General features: G+C 35.3%; 1 protein-coding gene across 3 annotated transcripts; it reads left to right on the top strand.

Annotated features, from left to right (window-relative positions):
• Positions 1–14,258: 14,258 nt before the first annotated feature.
• On the top strand, positions 14,259–17,731 carry LOC122291468 (lysosomal Pro-X carboxypeptidase-like). Of its 3 annotated transcripts, XM_043099193.1 has the most exons (9): positions 14,259–14,771; positions 14,895–15,084; positions 15,196–15,329; positions 15,406–15,518; positions 15,878–16,121; positions 16,269–16,421; positions 16,539–16,618; positions 16,775–16,824; positions 17,374–17,731. In XM_043099193.1, exons 1-9 carry the CDS (start codon positions 14,289–14,291, stop codon positions 17,388–17,390), a joined length of 1,464 nt encoding a protein of 487 aa, XP_042955127.1. In that variant the 5' UTR covers positions 14,259–14,288; the 3' UTR covers positions 17,391–17,731. The 3 variants fall into 3 exon arrangements, with proteins under 3 accessions (XP_042955127.1, XP_042955128.1, XP_042955129.1); XM_043099194.1 differs by lacking the exon at positions 17,374–17,731 and having other exon boundaries at positions 16,775–16,832; XM_043099195.1 differs by lacking the exons at positions 16,539–16,618; positions 16,775–16,824; positions 17,374–17,731 and having other exon boundaries at positions 16,277–16,416.
• The last annotated feature ends 1,531 nt before the right edge of the window (positions 17,732–19,262 follow it).

Genomic DNA, 19,262 nt, shown 5'->3' with positions numbered 1-19,262 from the left:
GCGAATGAGAATACGGATGTTTGATCCACTGTTGGGAAAAATTCAAAAAAAGTTAGCTAGTTGGAAAAGCAAGTTGCTTTCTTTTGGAGGTAAAATGATTCTCATCAAGCATGTTCTGAATAATATGCCAATTCATATGCTTTCAGTGTTGAATTTACCAAAGGGGGTAATGTCGGTGATTAAAAGAATTTTCTCTAATTTTTTATGGGATTCTTCTATGGAAAATAAAAAGAGGAAACGAATATCTTGGATGAATATTTGTTTGCTAGTAGAGGAAGGTGGACTTGGACTAAGGGATTTGGATGAGGTGCAAAATTCTTTGCTTATAAAGTTTGCTTGGAAATTAATTATGGGAGGTTCGCTGTTGTCGAATTTTTTCTTTGCTAAATGTGGGAAATTTACATATTTCTTTAGTCATCTCCTTGGGAAAAGGAACTCAGTTTTGGAAAGGGGTTATGAGATTAATGACCACTGTGTTATGTAACTAAAGATGGCCGATCTAGAATGGGGAGGTTAATTTCTGGTATGACAATTGGTTGGGTGATGGGCCTTTGGCAGAGGAACATTCAGTGGTTGGGAATGTGAATTTGAAGGTGCTTGAGGTGATGGATGAAAACGGGTGCAACTTGGGCTTATGGAGAACTCTTGTTATAGCACCAGTGGTAGAGAAAATTTTGCATGCAAACGTTCATTTGAGGGAAGGGGCTGATAAGTGCATTTGGGTGCATACCATGGATGGCAAATTCATAACGAAGTCGGCGTGGAATTTGATTCGAAAACAAGGGATTGTTTGTCATGGAGGAGGTGACAGTGGTAGGTTTATGTGCTGGCAAAGATGTCTTTCCTATGTTGGAGGGCGAGAAGAAAAGCATTGCCTGTGGATGCGGTGATCCAACAGCTTGGCATTCCGTTGTGTTCCAACTGTTACTGTTGTGTTGAATCCAAAGTTGAAACATTAAATCATCTACTCTGGGAAGGGGAGGGAACGACGAGAACTTGGCGGTATTTTGTAGCAATTTGTGGAGTGCGGGTGCCTCAAATTCAGAACTGGGAAGGCGTGATGAAATTCTGGTGGGGTCATGCGAGGGGCTCCCCTCAGGTTGGCTAGATTCACGGGATCCTTCCAATTCTTATCTCTTGGACTCTTAGAAATTTTCGTGCAAAGCTAGGATGGAAAATATAACTTATGACTGGAGAAATTTGATTCGGGTGGTGAAAGTAACGTTAATGGAGATTACTAGTAGATTGCGGCATTTCAGAAAAATGGAAGCTTAAGATTTACGAGTGATGCAGGATTTAAATTGCCCCATTGTGCTAGTGTGTATGAAAGTGCCGAGGTTGATCAAATGGACGATGTCGGCTATAGGTATGTCAAAGCTAAATGTGGATGGTGGGTTTGTGGTAATCCGAGGATGTCGGATTGTGGAGGTGTTATTTGGGATTCACCAGGAAGAGTCTTGGCTAGATTTGCTCATTTTTCTGGCCAAGCGAGGAACACAATTGCGGAGTGTCGTGCTTTATTGGACAGGTTACGACTGTGTCATTTGCTTGGGTTGAGGGATTTTTTGGTGGAGTTTGACTCTATTGTAGTGGTTGGATGGTTGGCGTCGGGTATTTGCAATTATTGGTACTTATGGAATTTTTGGGAGGAAGTAAAGAGGCTTGTTAGTTTGCTCTAGGCTTGGGTTTGACACAATTTTAGAGAAGTTAATGTGGTTGTGGATTTTCTAGCAAAAGAAGGGGTGAAAGGATAGATTGTAGATTTTCTGGGGTGCATAACAAACTTCGGGGTTTAGTTTGCTTGGATAAATTGGGGATTCCTTATATTCGTTCTTGATGTAATTTTTCGACGGTTGTTCCTCCGCCTCAATGAGGGTATTTATAATAAGAGGCTTGGACTGCTTTTTTTTTTAGTACCTATTGGTCACAATGAGTGGTGCTACTTAGACGGCAGAATAGCAGCGCTCTTTGGTAAAATGGTGCCATTTAAAAGCAGTTAAATAATACTTCATTTTCATTTTTAGTTAACATGTAATTACCCGACCAAACCGACCTTGACTAGTAGTGAAATAGAATTATTCTGACCCGTGGAATAATTCTATAATGAGAGAGAGAGAGAGAGAGAGAGAGAGAGAGAGAGAGAGAGAGAGAGAGAGAGAGAGAGAGAGAGAGAGAGAGAGAGAGAGAGAGAGAGAGAGAGAGTACAGATCTATGAAGGAGGAGAGGGAAGGGGAGGTGTCCAATTCTGTCATGGGGGAGAACCCACAGCGTGGTTGTAGGTTGGCGGAGAAGCCATCGTGACTAAACCCAGAGAACCGACTGTGAGTCAACTTAGGATGGATGCTTGTGGCATGCCAGATCGCAGTTGTCCATCCCTACAACAAGCACACAAAAAAATAAAAAGAAAATAAAAAATAAAAACCCACTGGAATCCCACTAGGATAGAGAGAGTTCAAGCGAAACCCATGGTGGTTTGGGGGTGAAACCCACAGTGGTCGTGGTTTAAGGATGTGATGCCCTCAACCTTCGCTTGGGATGAAACAGAAACTTGGAGCGTCGACAAATGCAACACAAGATTACATATCCTTGTTCCTGATAGTTAACATGTAATGCATCATAGACTCCTAATATTCAACTAGCAATATGCAATAATCGCAGCGAAAAATAGGTTGACTTATAAAAATTTGTGCTAGAATGAACTAAACATCTCAATAATATTAATAATCATAAGTTCAAACTTAAGGATAGCATTTCCTTAATACAATAATACTTACTCCAAGTTTTATGGTTAGATCAACCATTTCATAAGCTCTAAAGTATGAAGAGTCAATGCTTATGAGCATCGTATTATATCTAGTTTTTGCTCAAGGTTCGACTCCTATTCAACCATGTATATCCAGTGGTCCATCTTGTTCGTCCCTTACTGATCCTGACACAACTTTTATCATTCTGGAGAGAATGATAGTGGGTCCACAAGGGTTAGATTTACTTGAAATTTCATTAAGTTAAACAACCAACTTACACAGAGATAAGATATGCATGATTAATGATAAACATAAGATGCATGTAATGATATGCAGAAAAGTCTATAATTTGTCTCCCATCCAGATTCTTCATCATTTTTAGAAAAACTTTGATGTACTTTCTATTTTTAGAGAATATTTTCACTCTCATTTTAAAAACATGATATTTCAAAAGAAAACATTTCATACATCATTGCTTTAAAAAATCATAACATTTCATCATTAATAACATACGCATGGTAGCAACACGATTTCTCATATGCATCATGAGCACCTGCTCGTGACCGTAGCACAACTCATGTTGACACTATGTCTTTGTCTGTAGACATCATTCTCAATGCATTGGTAATATAACATAACATCATAACATGTACATCCACCAACCTTAGGTGTCTTAACATTTGACTTCGGTCTGTCGTTCTTTAAAAAGAACCCATTCGAAGTCTGTTGACTGTTCTTTGTCAACCAAGGGTTACCACTCCATTCTTAAATACTCCAGAGTGGACAGAGGAGTTCCACTTATATAATTTTCCATCCTAACATTTGGGGTCATGAAAAGAATTCATTTTCATGTTATACTTGAAAAATGTATTTCATGACATGTGCATATGTAGTAAGCTTTTATATGAAATTTGAAAATGACATTTATAGATGCAAATGCTAAAATGGTGAAAATTTCATATGTCATGTAAGAAAGTTATCCAATGCTCAATGATGTATCATATGACGTTTCATGCTCAAAATGACTTTTAATATGAATGTGGCGTTAACACAAGAATCATAAATAAATTATCTAAGAGTACGTTAGAGGCTAACTTACAAACTTCCCAAGTTTGGAAATATTATTGTGGCTAAAATCAAATTCATACTAAGTTAAGATTTGTACTACTACGGAAGATGTTCATAATAAAAAAAAGTTTAAAAATAGGTATTTACAAAAAATACCTCTAAACTCTTAAAAATTGTTACTAAGGACTTAATTTTTCACTATTTGCAAACAAATCTCAAATTTAACCAAACTTCATGGACCTCATATTTATTATATTGTAAAACCATCTATACCCTTAGAATTGTAAAATTCAAAGTGAAACTAGCTCAAACATACACAACCCATGGCATGCATTCTAGTTGATGCTTAAGTGTGTTTTCAACTATTCCTATGAATGCATGCTTATTCAATTTTCTTAAATCATAAATAATCACTATAGTCTTTAATGACATGGTAACGACAGATTCATGAGTGAGAAAGTCCATACCAACACTTAATCATGTCTAAAAACCTTAATCTTCATTAATCAAGCATGATGCTCTTACCTTAAATCATAAAGGCATGCTTCCTAAATTTACCCAAAGCATGTATTTTCATTCTTATCCCAATCACAAAGTTTTTTAAATGCTTAATGATGAACCCTAGATGAATAGATTAAAACTTCATGCCTTAATCATAACTTAATTAAAAACCAAGCATGCTTGATGATCAACACAAGGTAGAATCAAAACTTATCATGGCATGCTTCTAATTTCAAGACTAAACCTTCCATGATCATTCTAATACATTAATAAATTATATCATAAAATGTTAAGACATGCCAAAACCAAAATTTCCACTTAAAACAATTTAAACTCCTAAACCATTCTTAATGAACCAGGTTTTGAATCAAACATGGTAACCTTTTCTAAACTCAACCAAAATTCATTCCAACACTTGAAAACAAGTCCTAACATGTAAAATAAGATATAGGGTAAGAAAAATTACAATTTTCATGGCCCACTAAAGCTTCCAACTTAAGAACTCACAAGAACACCAAGAACACTCAAGAACTCTCAAGAACTTGACTCGGGTTCACTCTATTGCTCACTAAGGGGGAGAAATGATCTCAAGACTCAAGAGAAGGCTTGGAGAATAGGTGTGGAGGAAATGAGGGGGTGGAAGGAATTTTTATAGGCAGCAATGGGGAGCGGGACGATGGCCTAAGCCCTTGGGGATTGGTTGCTTTCGGTGGTGTTGTAAGGAGCTGAGAATTTCAGATTGCCTTCATCAGCTCGTGTCATCTTGTGCAGGGGAAATAGTGGCCTACAATCACCATGAATTCATCAAATCAGGTGCTAAATTGAGCCTAAGGAAGCTAGTTTGGTCGTGGTGCAGAAAAAAAAAGAAAGAAAAACACAAAATCATCATACACAAGCAAATGGGTTCAATGGTGGTTTTCTTGGGCAGAATTTAGTTTTGTGCTTTCTATGGCTGAAAAGAATGAGTCCAAAGCTCATGAGGACCTATTGGGAATTGGGTGGCGAAGGAGGTGGCATGGGGTGATGGCTCAACCAAGGGAAAATTTTTTTTTGGGGGGGGGGGGGGGGGTTGAAACTCTCAACCAACTTGATTTCCATCCAATTAGCACCCAAGGTTCAATCGGTTGTGTTTTGGTTTGGTTCTTGAAACAAAACTCCTCCAAGGCTTGGTCTGGGTTTAAATGGATCTCATTATGTGTTTAAGGACCATATTACCCTTGAGAACAAAGCACATAAAAATTAGGCTTAAGGGCAAAACAGTCCAATGCACACAAAGGGGACACATGTGTGCCGATTGGTATGGTTTGGGGTTTGTCATGTCATTTTCCTTAGTGACATGTGTGGACGATTATCTAGGGTTCTAATATGGTGTAAGAATGAGGTATTTGAATAATGGAACAAGAAAATTTCAGATAAAAGAGGCTATAAAGATTAAGAAATAAGATTAAACTCAAAACAATGTTTAAAGATCACTAATAATGAGTAAGATGGTTAATGGTCTTAATCAATTCTCAAAACTTAATTTGGGTTCAAGAAATCACTTAGAGGCTTGAGAAAACCCTTGGTATGGTGTATTGGGTTTCAAATTGAAAAGTGAAAAGAAGCAAAACAAGGCTTTGGTCCTTGTTAGGCTTAAAAAGACCATAAGTGTGAGTTGATGGTTCATGGGCTTTGGGTGTGAGTTGATGGGAGGCTTTTGTTCCAGATTTGTGGGGCCTATCTTTGGCCTCAAAGGCCTACTAGGTTGGGTCCTAAACTTTGGGTCTTTCCTCAATTGGGCCAAAATCTTGAATTTTACTAAATTAGGCGCAATAGCCTTATGCTCGCTAAGTTGGGCCTAATATCGTAGATCTAATAAACCCATAGCCTTGTGTCCAATAAGTGAAGCCAAAAATCTTATGTCTTTCAAGTTGAGCCTAAGGTCTTCACTCTTACTAAGTTAGGCCAAATGACTTTATGTCCTTTACAATGGGCCTATTTTTTAGTATTATTCAATAAAGGCTTAAAACTTTATATCTCCCAAGTTGGGCCTAAGGCTTTCTAACATCTTATCCTTAGCATATTACATCCTTATTGAATTAGAGCCCTAAAGTCTTACATCCATCAAGTAGGGTCTAAAGTCTTATATCCATCAAGTTGGGCCTACAACCTTAGTGTCTCTCCTAAGCTTTTATATTCGAAAAAGCTTTGTCCCCTAATAAACCAATATCTTGGGCCTTCTTAAATCCATCAAAAAATTTAGGAAAAATATAGTGATCCCGCTTGGAGCTATCGCTCCAAACTTTTTTTATTTTTACTTAGTGATTAAAAAAATATTGTTTAATAATATTGTGACTTTTTTCTTTTTTAAAAAATATTTAAAAGTGTTAAAAAATTTATGTGAAAAAAAAAAATTATTTTGGCCTAGCGAAACTCTCAACAGTGGGTGTAGACTCGCCTAAAAATTTGACCCAAATTACTTAGCTCAATAAGGTGGACAAATCTCCAATATGCCATTTGTCATTCTAACATTAGCTTCTTGGCACATTTTCTCAAAATTAATTAAGAACTAAAAATTCTCTAAAATAATACCACTAAACCAATCAAGATCCAAAAATTTCATTTTTCTCAAAATAAAATTTGCACTAAAACCTTAATAATTTTAACAAAACCCAAAATATACGGTCCTCTTGCCAACTCAAAAATTTAAAAATGTTCTTACTTTCAAATATCCTAACTCCTAATTAATTAAGATTAAAGCTACTAACGTAATGGCTTAAGGAGCTTTTTAGGCAGGGTGTTACAGAGGAGGACGATGCTGTTGGCGTAAATTAAGAGGGGGAGACAATCTGAGTTAAGAAAGAGGAAGGGTCTGACGGGTTGTACGGCACGAGGAGAGAAGAGAAGGGTAGGAAGAAAAGCAAGGGAAGAGCTTAAGGTCCCGTTTGGTTATACAGATGAGATGGGATGTTTTAAATAGTAATAAATAAAATATTGTTATAATATAATTTTGTAATATTAATTTTGTATTGAGATTTGAAAAAGTAAAGTTATTTATTATATTTTATATGAAAAATTGAAAAAATTATAATGATGAATTGAGATGAGATGAGATGAGATGAGTTTTTTAATTTTGCGTAATCAATCCGGGCCTAAGAGTTTTAACCCTTACCAAAACGGTATGTAGGGGGGTGGGCTTTGTTTATTTCAACTAGGCTTTTACAAAGGTTGGGCCTCAGTTGTTATTCTTCGGCCTTTAAATTTCAAAATTAGATCACCATAATTTTTTTTTAAAAATAAATTAATATCTGTTTTTTAGGTGAGAAATAAATATTGTTACAAATATGTTTGAGTTTACCAATTTTATTATAGTTTTTTTTTTGTTCCAAATAAATATCAAATGTTCATAAAAATCTGATAGAAATAAAATTTTAATAAATAAAATTTTAATATTGTAAAAAATTTTATTTTATTTTATTTTGAGTTACTTATATTGCACAAACTCGACGGAACAGTGAGGGGAGAGAGAGAGAGTTTAGGGAAATTGTAGATGTTGTGGCAGGGAAAGATAGAGAAGATGAAAAAACCAATTAGGATTTGATGGCTTTTATTAAACAGTGTCACACCGATCAGGGTGGGCTGCGCTTGTTTAGTTGAATTAAAGGTGAAAAGCGAAAAAGTACTTACAAGTTACAAGCCCAAAAGATCTTCTTTATGCCCTTTTACTTTAATTAAAAGACAAAAGACATGAAAAAAATGTATAGCCAAATTATATTAAACTTTGCGTGAAAAGAATTTTAAACCTCAAGTATTTCTCTACAAAAGTATTATTATAATAATGCTTCTCAAAGGGCGTTTACTAGTGTGTGTATATATATATATATATATATATATATTCTCATATGAATTAATAGTGGCAACTAGTAGCTAGCTAGGTAGTGTGCATGTGTATATGTATTCATGATCAGTTTTCTGAAAAAGGAAACAAATCCCAAAATCACAGTTTGAAGAAATGAAAAATTTTGTTATAAACATAACTGCATATTAATATGTGTACTGATCTAAAGTGATTAGTTAAAAAATAAATTTTATTAAAAATAATATTAATTAAAATTTTAAATATAAAAAAATTAATATTAATATGCAGATTAGTACACGACTTTATTTATATATAATAAAACTCTCGAAGAAATTGGTTTCATGGATTGCCTCTATAATTATTTCGATCATAAATTTTCCTTCCTAGAAAGAAGTACGCATGGCTACTTGCAGTTGCACGAGGGCTGACCCTCAAGTCTTCGGCAGCATTACTAGGGACGGTTGATGGTCCTACCACTCACTAATTATATATGCATGGTGGAGGGACTTTTGACCGATCGATGTACTCTGCTTAGAAAGTGGTAGGTAACTACGTCTATATCTCTTCCCTTCTACTTTTTGGCCAAAAGGAAAAGTCACTCTAACGACAGACATCGATCGATCCAGCTTTCTGCCATCGGTCTTTATCTATGAATTGACATCATATCATGTAATTTACAATCATATATTACCATATATTACTATAAATACTATTTCGATTCCCTAGTCGATCTATACCTGAAAAAATATACTACATATAATATTTACATATAAATATACTATATATAAAAAAATCATTCATTTTACTTTTGAACTTTTACAAGACACGTTCGTATGGTATGGGAAATAATGTACAACGTAGTATTTGTAATATTCGCACGTTACTTGTATATACGTTGTGCGTTCTAACGTCGGACATTAAGTTTAATATTTGAACGTATTTCAGACCATATTTAATTTGCTTCCCTTTATATTTATGTATATTCATATTTCTTTTCTTTTTGCAAAATATAGCTCATCATTGGACAACTAGGAAACGAGGGAGGGAAGAAAACTAAGACACTTCTTAGATAGACTATAGGACTGTTATGACCGAACACAAAGTGTATATCAACGAGTTCGATATGTTGACATGGGAGGAGAAGTGTTTGAGATTTGTTTGTGTTTTCAGAGGTTGGGCCAAGATCTACAAACTAAGGAGGAGGATATATCCCTCCATGGTCCATGAGTTTTACATGGAAATTTCGTTCATGCCTTAGGATGCATCATTTCACACTGTAATTGTACGTAGTGTTCAATTCGAGGTTTCGGCAAATGTCACCAAGCTACTTGGGGTTTGTCATGTATTTGAGGCATCAACTATAGTGGATGCTTAAGCTCAGGATGCACCAAATGTAGGTACATCTGCATCATCTATTGACCTAGTCGCGTCTATGACCAGGGATGTAGATCGAGGGCAATAGGATTGATCAACCTCAAGATGACGACTACGATGAGGGTTTCTTCATCCTCACTGGGAGATACCGTACACCGTTCAATAAGAAGAACACGTTCTCCCAGACATTGTTGCTGCCATTTTTCAGCATGTTGCATCTCATAATTGCAACAAATGTGAATCCTATGGCACATAAGACCACCTTTAGTTGAGCTCGCACACAGTTCCTCATATGAGGGGCATGTAGAGAACCCATTGACTTGTGACTGTAGATATTTGAGAGGATCCATTACAAGGCGAGCATAATCTCCACTGATAACCTACCATATGAGGTGATCATTATTTGGCTATTACTGGATCAGAGAATGCCACCTTAAGTGGAGGAATGGTTGACTGAGTAGATGAATTCCTTAGACATGACCTCACATTGTTGGAGCATCGGACAAGAAATGGGGCGTGCTCAGCGTGAGCCTAGACAGGCTATACAAAAATTGGTCAAACCGACCGGAACCGACTCAGACCAGCCGCCGGAGTTCGGAACCGGCCGAAACTAGCATAGAACCGGTCAGATGGTGGTAGAAGTTTTTCAAAACCACTGTTGACAAGTTTGGTCCCAGTTTGAGGTTGGAACAGACCACTGAATCGACTGATACCTTAAATATATATATATTAATTATACATATATGAAACGTCGCCGTTTCACTTAAGTGAGTGAAACAGTGTTGTTTTGGAATGAAAGTTTGAAAAAAAATATATAAATGAGTTTCACCGTAGGGTTTAAACGCACCCCCCCCCCCCCAAGGCGGGAGCTCCTTCTTCTTCTCTCCTTCTAGTTCCTCACATTTCTCACTTCTCATTTCAACTATTCTCAGAGACGCCGCCCCCCTCCTCTCTCTCTCTCTCTCTCTCTCTCTCTCTCTCTCATTGCAGAGTCATTGCATGCAGGGCCACCTCCGTTACCACCACAGACACTGAATAATAGACCGAAGTTACGTCGAGACCGATGTCGATGGTTTTCTCTCCCTTCATCGACTGGTTTCAGTCAAGATTTACACCATTTAAAGGTATTGATGCGGTTTCGATTTTGGACCACAACCACACTGATACTTTTGATTTTCACCTCTAAGTCTAGGTCTACACTAAATCTTGTTCCTCTGATCCAATTTGAGGTCAGTGTTGCTCCCATAGTGGGAGTACTAATCAGTAGCCAATGTGTACATCTGCAAGGGATGCACACCTTGCTTGGCTCGATGTGGGTCGCTCTGCTTGGGTTGATGCGATGGTCTCAGATATTACTGCACACATCGACCAATAGACCGTGTCAACACATTACAATGTCATCGAGATTGGCCATCGTTTAGATATCCTAAACAAAAAGTTCAACACATTAATTGAGGAATTTCATATATTTGTAAACAACTCGTTCTGAGTGTTTTGCACTTTTACCATATTTTGTGTTTATATTTTAATATATTTCTTTTTCTATACTTTTGTAATGAACAATATCATTTAATATATCTAGTGTTTTTGTATTTTAATTCTCAATCATTTTTAATTTGAAAATCTATTTTTAATTTTAAAATAGTTCACATTTGAACGTTAATGACTATCGTTCAAATGTTCGAACGAATAACTTACATGTTCACACGTAAATGGGCTTAATGTTCGGAACGTACATGAACCGTTCGAATGTAACATTTTATACGTTTGCATCTACTTATTCCAAAACAACATCGTTTGAGTTACATTCGAATATATAACCATTTCTCGTCCATCTTTAGTGACAGCTTCTGAAAATTGTCATAGAAGGTGATTTTTTGTGACGGTTTCAAGACTGTCATAAATTCAAAATTATCACAAAAACTCAATTGTGTTGTAGTGAGTTGTTTGAATACTCAAGCAACATTAAATGTTTACTAAATATTATAAGACCCACTTCGTGTCATATTTATATCTCACCCACCGTAAACTCTAGAGTTTGGATATGAATGGTACTAGGGATCTCTATCCATGTAAAAACTAGGCAGTGCAGTATACAAGTATGTTATAAATTATACAATAGGTTTGAAGATGCTACGCGGCAAATTTTTTTTGTTTGGTTGTTTTTTAAAAAAAAGGATGAAATATCTGAGTTCAAGAGCATTAACAGTAAAAAGCTTTTGTATTTGAAAGGAAAACTCTCATCTTTTTGAGATGTTTCATGAATCTACCAGTCTTATATATACATGAAACTATGATAATTTGAAGACTTATTAAGCCTTTTTCTTTTAATCCATTCTACATATAATATCCATTTACGTGCATAGAGAGAATATTAGACAGATGCCATGTATGTTTTTGTGTACTTATATAGCTTGCCCCTCCAACAAAAAATCATAATTCCACAACCCTGAGACAAAAAATAAATAAATAAGAAAAAGAAAAAAAATCTATCCGATGGTTCATTTTATAGGGCAAAAGCGAAATGCGTAAAAAATAAACAATAAATAAGAAAATTAAAAATTTATTTCCAAGCTTGATAATGATACACCTAACATATTATTAAGAGTTGTTTTGACTCGTTTGGATTCAGAGAGTGTCATCTCACTTCATCTCATCATTATAATTTTTTTAAATTTTTATACAAAATGTAATAAATAATTCGATTTTTTCAAATCTTAAAACAATAATAATGTTAAAAAATAATATTCTAACAATAGTTTTTTTTAACTTTCAATTTTCATAAAAAACAATCTCAACTCATTTCTGATTCCAAACGTCGGTCATGTGTAGATCATGCAATTTATATCTTTTAAATAATAAAATTTGATTTATAAAATTTAAAATTTATCTTATAAATTAAATTATGTGATCTAAGTAATATGTGATCTAAATATTTTAAAATAACAGTACCTAATACTGTATTTCTAAATTGAATTTTATAATAATAATGAAAAGTATTATTATTGTCGTGAGTCACACGTAAAAGTGATGTGTTGACTAAGTACATGATGTCGACGCATGAGCTTTTAAAATCGCAAGATGAATCCTATGAATTATGAGCTTTATCTTTAGACGAAAAATCTAGTTATAAACTCAAACACACATTAATATATATATATATATATATATATAGATCATCAATTATTTTGAAAAATCTTTTATTTTTATTAACGTCGATTTGTGCAGGAATTATTGTCTTGATCTAATTAGTCATGAAAATATGTCCCAGTCTTAATAGTCTTGGCCTATATTAATTGTCTTTCTTATAAACACGGGAATGCCTTGTTTGATTATACAATTTAGATGAGATATTTTATTAAAAATTAAATAATATTTTTATAAAATAATTTTTTAATATTAGTTTTATTTTAAAATTTTAAAAAGTTAAATTATTTATTATATTTTATGTAAAAATTTGATAAAATTATTATAATCATTAGGGGTGAAAACCGACCATTCGGTTTCGGTTTTGGACCCAAACCGAAACCGAACCGATATATGTTAAATTCTATAAATCTCGACCGAAACTTGCCGTTGAAAGGGGAGAAAACCGTCTACATCGGTCTCGGCGTCACTCCGGTCGGTTCGTCAGCATCTACGGTGGCGATGGAGGCTAATTCTTACCTTGGAATGCTCCAGTTCAACACCGTGGAGAAGGAAAAAAATGTATGTTTTCCCACTAATTTTCTCCTCCATAAACCACCCCACCCTTGTCCTTTAGCCTAATGGAAGGTATGACCAAACCCACAACCAAAACAACAAACACCGAAGTCACCACCACAACCACTTTGATCAGCACTGGCGATGACGTTGCAACGACTGGGTGAGAGACAAAGAGAGAGACGACCCTGAGAGGTGCGACTTGAGAGTGAGAGAGAGAGGTCCTGCATGACTGCATGTGCCGAGAGAGAGAGAGAGAGAGAGAGAGAGAGAGAGAGAGAGAGAGAGAGAGAGAGAGAGAGAGAGAGAGAGAGAGAGAGAGAGAGAGAGAGAGAGAGAGAGAGAGAGAACTAAAGAAGAATCGAGGAAGAAGAGTTGAAACCCTAGAGTGAAACAGCGCTATTTGGCTTAAGCCAAAAGGCGTCGTTTCATTTCGTTTTATTTTTGAACTTCAGATGTTAAACGACACCGTTTTACTTATTTAAGTGAAACGATGTTGTTTAAATAATGTATAAATCAAAAAAATATATAACTTATTACGTCGGCCGGTTCAGCGGTTTGAACCAAGGTTAAACCGCTGCCGAACCGACGTAGGTTGGTTTTGAAGAATATCTACCGTTCGCCAACTGGTGCACCGGCGGTTTCAGCCTGTTCCTGACGCGGCCGGTCGGTTCCCTTCAGTGGCGGCCAGTGGTGTTTGTTTTTGTACACCCGTAATAATCGTGATTATATAAGATAAAATGAAATTATTTAATTTTGTATAATGAAACCAACCCTGATCAACTCCATAAACAAGGGTTTGAAGTACTATTCTTATTTGTTTCGGAGTGAATCGATCCCCATCCATTTCCATAGTAAGACAAAGTAAACATTAGTGGGAGGCCTTTTGCTGGTGCGAACCTGGCAATTACTGCCCGAAAGACACATGGTTTACGCGTGACAAAAGACAAGGACCAAATTAGCCCCTTGCTTGTGGCCATGTCCCTCTATATCTTCAGAAAATCAAAAAGCATCAACAAGTTCTGTAGGGAGTATAATTCTCGAGTGTATATGGGGAATTAATGTGGGCTGTCAATTATATTCTCTTAGGCTTGCGGTTGTTGAAACAGACACCTCTATCAAAAGATATCATGAAATATCCAATATCTTCATTGCAATGGCTTCCTTTGATCTTCTTTCTTATCATCTCAACCTCTGTACTCAGTAGTACTACTACTGCAACAACGCTATTCGAAATTCCTAGACTGAGTCCGCTTGGAGGAATTCTGCAAGATCCTGAAACAGTATTCTCTGCTAATGTTTCGGATGACTTCGAAACATTTTACTATAATCAAACACTTGATCACTTCAACTATATGCCTGAAAGCTACTCCACTTTTCAGCAAAAATATGTGATCAATTCCAAGTATTGGGATGGTGCAAATCGTAGCGCACCAATTTTAGCTTATCTTGGCGCAGAAGCACCGTTGGATGGGGATCTGAGAATCATCGGATTCCTCACTGATAACGCCGCGGAGTTTAAGGCTCTTTTAGTATACATAGAGGTACGTATAATTCTATTTCAAGGACGTGGCACATGAACATTTTATTTATCCAAGTCTTAATTCGCTTTTAGGTGACGAGTAAATTAGTTACACAGAAATCATTATTTTTTTTTCATTAATTAGCACCGATATTATGGGGAGTCAATACCATTGGGGTCAAGCAGGAAAGTAGCACTTGGAAATGCAAGCACTCTCGGGTACTTCAACTCAGCCCAAGCTATAGCAGATTATGCAGAAATCATTATCTATTTAAAGGAAAAACTAAAAGCACAAAATTCTCCAGTAATTGTAATTGGAGGATCATATGGAGGAAGTAGGTGACGAATTGCTTAATTAATTTCCTTTTGATAATGAGTATGAACTGAATTTTGATAGATTGGAATTCTTTTAACGTACCTTTCGGATAATTTTGCTGATCGATCAGTGCTAGCTTCATGGTTTCGGCTAAAGTATCCTCACGTCGCCATTGGCGCCTTGGCCTCGTCAGCTCCAATCCTTTACTTCGATGACATAACCCCACAAGATGGATATTACTCTATTGTCACCAACGTTTTTAGGGTAACCATCTGAATTATATACGTATTATTTATTTTTCTCTTATTTTACCTCATTCGGGATATTGCATCATGTGCAGGAAACTAGTGAGACTTGCTACCAAACTATAAAAGAGTCGTGGTCTACAATCGACGAAGTTGCATCTAAGCCCGACGGTCTTTCTGTCCTTAGCAAAACATTCAAGACTTGCAAGTACGTAAAGACATTAGATATTAAAGTACTTTTACCTTCAATAAAATGAAAAGAACAATATCTGTACTAATATTAATCAGAAATGCTGAAGCCACACCTCGGGGTCCGACTGGGGATCCGACGGAGCCAAAAAAATATTATATATATTCTTTTTTTTTGTTTGGTGATTAAAGAAATATTTTTTTAATAATTTTGTGAATTTTATTTTAAAAAAATCTATTTAAAAGTATTAAAAAATACATAAATTTATTTATTTTTGAACTGACGTCGGGATCGGGATGCCCAGCCATGTACTTGTGGCTGCAGAGCCACTCAATATTAATTGTGATATTGACTCCTTTTTTATTTCATCTTTCCAGTCCCCTAAACTCAGTTTATGTGCTCAAGAACTATTTGGTGTCGATGTATGGCCATGCGGCTCAATATAACAGTCCACCAAAATATCCGGTTACCATTGTCTGCGGTGGCATAGATGGAGCTCCTCCTGAAACAGATATTCTTGACAAAGTATTTGCAGGTGTTGTTGCCTATAAGGGAAATAGTAAATGCTATGTCAATGCACTCGAAAATATATCTGAAACAACTGTAGGTTGGAGATGGCAGGTAAATGGTACTATTAATTTACTGTAAAATTGAAAACTTCCACCTGGACCCCTACATGAAAGCTGATGATATTGTAATTAATTTTAGTTGATTTTTGTCTGATCTATATTTTACGAAAATGACTTTAATTGTCTTTGCATAATTTAGACGTGCAGTGAGTTGGTGATACCCATGGGGATTACCAATAATCCAATGTTCCAGCCCTCACCTTTTAGGCTCAGCGACTTCACTGACTGGTGCAGAAGCTTATATGGTGTACCTCCTCGGCCACATTGGGTCACTACTTACTATGGAGGCTATGTATGTCTGTATATATATATATATATATATATATATATATATATATATATAAATATTTCATTTGTAGTATTAATTAGATAAAATATTCTGTGTTTTTTTAATGGAAAATTATTGCAGGATATAAAATTGGTTCTCAACAAGTTTGGAAGCAACATCATATTCTCCAATGGCCTCAGAGATCCTTATAGTAGCGGAGGGTAATTAATCATAATTAATCTGATGATGATCATGATCATGAACATCATGAATTACAAAGAAATTTAAAAAAAGAAAAAAAGAAAAAAAAAACTTATTTAATTGTACTCTACACTGCCTTATATAATATATTTGATCTGTTTCCTGCATGCGCGCAGGGTGCTTGTAAACATATCAGAGAGTATCGTTGCCGTCCATACAGTTAACGGTACGTAGTCTTGCTGGTCAACTCATTATAAAATATTTCAGGCTGAGAGCATTATAAAACTGATCAAATAGACATGGGACTAATTTTCTGTACTAGCCGGCTGATGCCATTAATTTAATAAAAATGATATTAGCATGAGTATGTAAGTATCGTGTCATTATTTTAAAAAAATTGAATAAATATGACATTTATATGAAAAAGAAATTAATTTTTTAATAATAATCCTCACTATTTTTTAAAGCGACTGTAAAGTTTTTACGCACTTCTCTGCTTATAATTTTATTAACAAACCATTATTAAATACAAAATAAAATCAACGTTTTATAAAAATAAAACTACTCGATCCAGAATGCAAATTCAAAAATCTAGTAATTGGTTTTAATAGATAAGCTTATTAATTATTATTGGGCCTTGCACTTTTTTTTTTTTTTTTTTTTTTTTTTTTTTTTTTTTTTAAATTTTCAGAAGCCATTCTATTTATAAATTATTCAAGAGCTAGAAAAGTCTCAAAGCCTGAAGCTTTTTTATCCATGATATCCTCGATGTTAGGTCGAATATTCCCTTAAAAGGAAACGGGCCAGACCCCACGTCTCAAAGTCTCACGAACTCAAAACCAAGAGCCTGCTCAGCAAGCTGGAGACCTAAACGTACTGTCAAATAGGGCTGCAACCCGGACACCTGTGTTGGGTTTGGACCTGACCCGTCAACAAGAAACAACAACCCGACACTGAACATTTTGGGTCGGGTCAATCCGAGTTTTTCCCCACACCAAGATGATGTTGTTGAAGAAGAAGAAGAAGAATCCATGCAGGGAAAGAAAGAGATTTTCTTGTTGTGTTTAATTTTCAATCAGAATTGATGAACATACTAATGATGAGGATACCCATCTGCCATTTGATTTTCTTGCTATTTTTTCTCTCCATGAATATCCTTTAAACATGGATGCCCATCTCTATGTATCTTCCCTTCTCAACAGTCTCTCCTTCTTCTCAATCATAACACCTCCATCTCATTGCCTCGAGGATGATCCCTTCCTTGCCTATAGTTGTACCTACAAGTGTGGAAACCTAAAAAACATCTCCTTCCCTTTCTGGGGAGGTGATAGATATAATTATATATATATATATATATATATATATATTAAATTGAAAATCACAAGGATATGAGATTTAGCTATAGAAAATTACTGATTGATCAGTGGAGGTACCACTTACAAGTTTTACATTTAAGAAAAAGCAACTAGTTAGTGCCCCGTTCCTATTCAAGAGAAGTAGAAAAGTATGATAGAACTAGTCATGATCATAGGGAGGTGATTTTTTTTCTGATTCTATTAGAGCGCCTAAGAGGAGTAATTGTCTCCTTGTCTTCATGTCCATGCTTGCTCAGAATCTTCTTGTAGGATGTAAAACTATTGTAAGAAAGCGAGCTCATGGAGTAACCTGAGAAAGTCGCAATTGAGTCTCTCTTATGGTTCTTCAGTGGCTTCCTCCTTTCCTGACTTTGAGCTTCACTTAACAAGGTGAGATTTCAGAGGATGTGGATGGGAGGCGATCATGATATATGGCCTAAAATGGAATTAGGTAACACCAACTCAAATGGTATGCAAGACTGTTGAGAAGATACATTTCTAGAAGAGTCTATAATTTGAAAAGGAAATATATGCTCATGAAAGATTATATATCAAGAAACAAAAAAATTGTGAGATGTCAAATCATACAACTTTTATCCTTTTTGTTCCAAAAGGATAACGAACAAATGCACACTTCCTACTCTAGGAGAAAATTTTGATCTATTATTACTTAAGGTAGAAGCATAACATAGACAACCAAACACCTTAAAATGATTATAAGAAGATGTATCACCATAAAGAATCTGTTGTGGTGATTTATTGTCAAGAATATGGGAGGGTATATAATTAATGATGTGAGTTGCTATCAAAACACATTCTCCCCAAAAATTTAAAGGAACATTTGATTCAAATTTTAAAACTTTTGCCACATTTAAAAGATGTTAATGTTTCCTCTCAACTATTGAATTTTGTTGAGGAGTCTCAACACAAGAAGTTTGGTGTATAATTCCTTTGGAGTGAAAAAAATCTCTCATTTGAAATTCTAAACCATTATTTGTTCTTATGCATTTTATTTTCTGTTGAAATTGTTTATGAACCAGATTGTAAAATGCTATAAGAATATGTTTAACTTCGGACTTAGATTTCATTAAGTAAACCCAAGTTAATCGAGAATGATCATGAACAATCGTCAGGAAAAACTTGAAACCATCATGAGTAGGTACTGAAAAAGGACTCCATAAATCACAATGAATTAAATGAAAAATTGAACTAGGCTTACAAGAGTGAACTGGAAATGATAATCGCTTTTGTTTTGCCAATGGACAAATTGTACAATGATGTTCATGTAAAGATTTATTGAAATTGAAAT

Source organism: Carya illinoinensis, chromosome 13 (assembly GCF_018687715.1).
Source record: "Carya illinoinensis cultivar Pawnee chromosome 13, C.illinoinensisPawnee_v1, whole genome shotgun sequence".
Classification (NCBI taxonomy): Eukaryota; Viridiplantae; Streptophyta; class Magnoliopsida; order Fagales; family Juglandaceae; genus Carya; species Carya illinoinensis.
This window is presented reverse-complemented; position numbering and strand designations above follow the sequence as displayed.

What these genes read in the sequence shown, in the direction of transcription:
- LOC122291468 (XM_043099193.1), top strand. Translation starts at nt 14,289, where the DNA reads ATGTGGGCTGTCAATTATATTCTCTTAGGCTTGCGGTTGTTGAAACAG. An exon ending in CTCTTTTAGTATACATAGAG is followed by an intron (nt 14,772 to 14,894) that starts GTACGTATAATT and finishes TTCATTAATTAG; the next exon opens with CACCGATATTATGGGGAGTC. An exon ending in AAAACATTCAAGACTTGCAA is followed by an intron (nt 15,519 to 15,877) that starts GTACGTAAAGAC and finishes TCATCTTTCCAG; the next exon opens with TCCCCTAAACTCAGTTTATG.